General features: G+C 37.9%; 1 protein-coding gene across 1 annotated transcript in view; it reads right to left on the bottom strand.

Moving 5' to 3' along the window:
* Nucleotides 1-251: 251 nt before the first annotated feature.
* cul2 (cullin 2) overlaps nucleotides 252-920 on the bottom strand; it is a 31,145-nt gene continuing 30,476 nt past the window's right edge. The window contains exon 21 of the mRNA XM_073830323.1: nucleotides 252-918. Coding sequence (XP_073686424.1) covers nucleotides 853-918 — 66 coding nt within the window. The 3' untranslated portion in view covers nucleotides 252-852. The remainder of the gene's footprint in view (nucleotides 919-920) is intronic.

The raw sequence follows: 920 nt of genomic DNA, 5'->3' as shown, positions 1-920 counted from the left end.
AACTCATAAAACCCCTCTAGTTTTTGAAACCATGCATTTCATAATGTTAATGACAAAGAATTGTATATATTTCTTAGTCTTAAATCCATAAGCAAGTTAGGTCAAAAGCAATCCAAAAGTAGTCAGAATACATTACCTTAAGTGAGTAATCCACAGTAGATTAAATATGATCTTTCCAACACAATTTTGGAATACAGTTCACCTTTAATACTGACTGATGAAGCAATTCTTCAAAACATTTACAAAAAAAGTCAGTTTTTTTATTTGTTTATTTGACAAGCAGCAGATTCATGTTTGTCACCTCATATTTGTTTTTTTATTTCTTGAAAGTAAATGCAATTATCAGTATACCGGTTTTATTACAATAGTTCTGACTTTGATACATTAAAAAAAGAATACACACAACAACTGCAACGTGAGAAAAAGAAAGCGTGGTTGTTTTTTTTGTCGGCCGTTTCTCTCCAACATTTGACTGGTTTTGCTCTAATTGACGCATTTCGTTCGATCGCTTTCTCTTGTACGATTACGTCTAAAAATGTATTATCCGTTTGCGCTCGAGTAGCTATAGGCATTTTCTTTTTTCGTAGACGCACTGGGCGTGGCACTGGTGATGTAAACAGCATAAAATCAGAAGGGGTCGGGACGGGGGTGTGGAGAGACGGGGGTGCTTTTGATGACTGTCCAGCTACTCGGAGGCCCTTTTATTAACAAAGATGGAGGCACAGAGTCCCGATTCGGTCCGATGGTTGAGTGCCGGAGCCAGCCAGAGCCGGAAATAAAAGACATGTTTACCGTTCACGCTTTACGGCGCTTTTTTTTTGTTTATTTTTCTTTCGTTAAATTAATATGTTTCTATGCGACATAGCTGTATTCGTCCGCAGAGCTCTGGCTTCGCTCGATGTACTGCTTGTCGATAAGAA

This window comes from Garra rufa, chromosome 24 (assembly GCF_049309525.1).
Source record: "Garra rufa chromosome 24, GarRuf1.0, whole genome shotgun sequence".
NCBI classification, from domain to species: domain Eukaryota; kingdom Metazoa; phylum Chordata; class Actinopteri; order Cypriniformes; family Cyprinidae; genus Garra; species Garra rufa.
The sequence above is the reverse complement of the archived record's forward strand: the minus strand, read 5'-3'. Positions and strand labels throughout refer to the sequence as shown.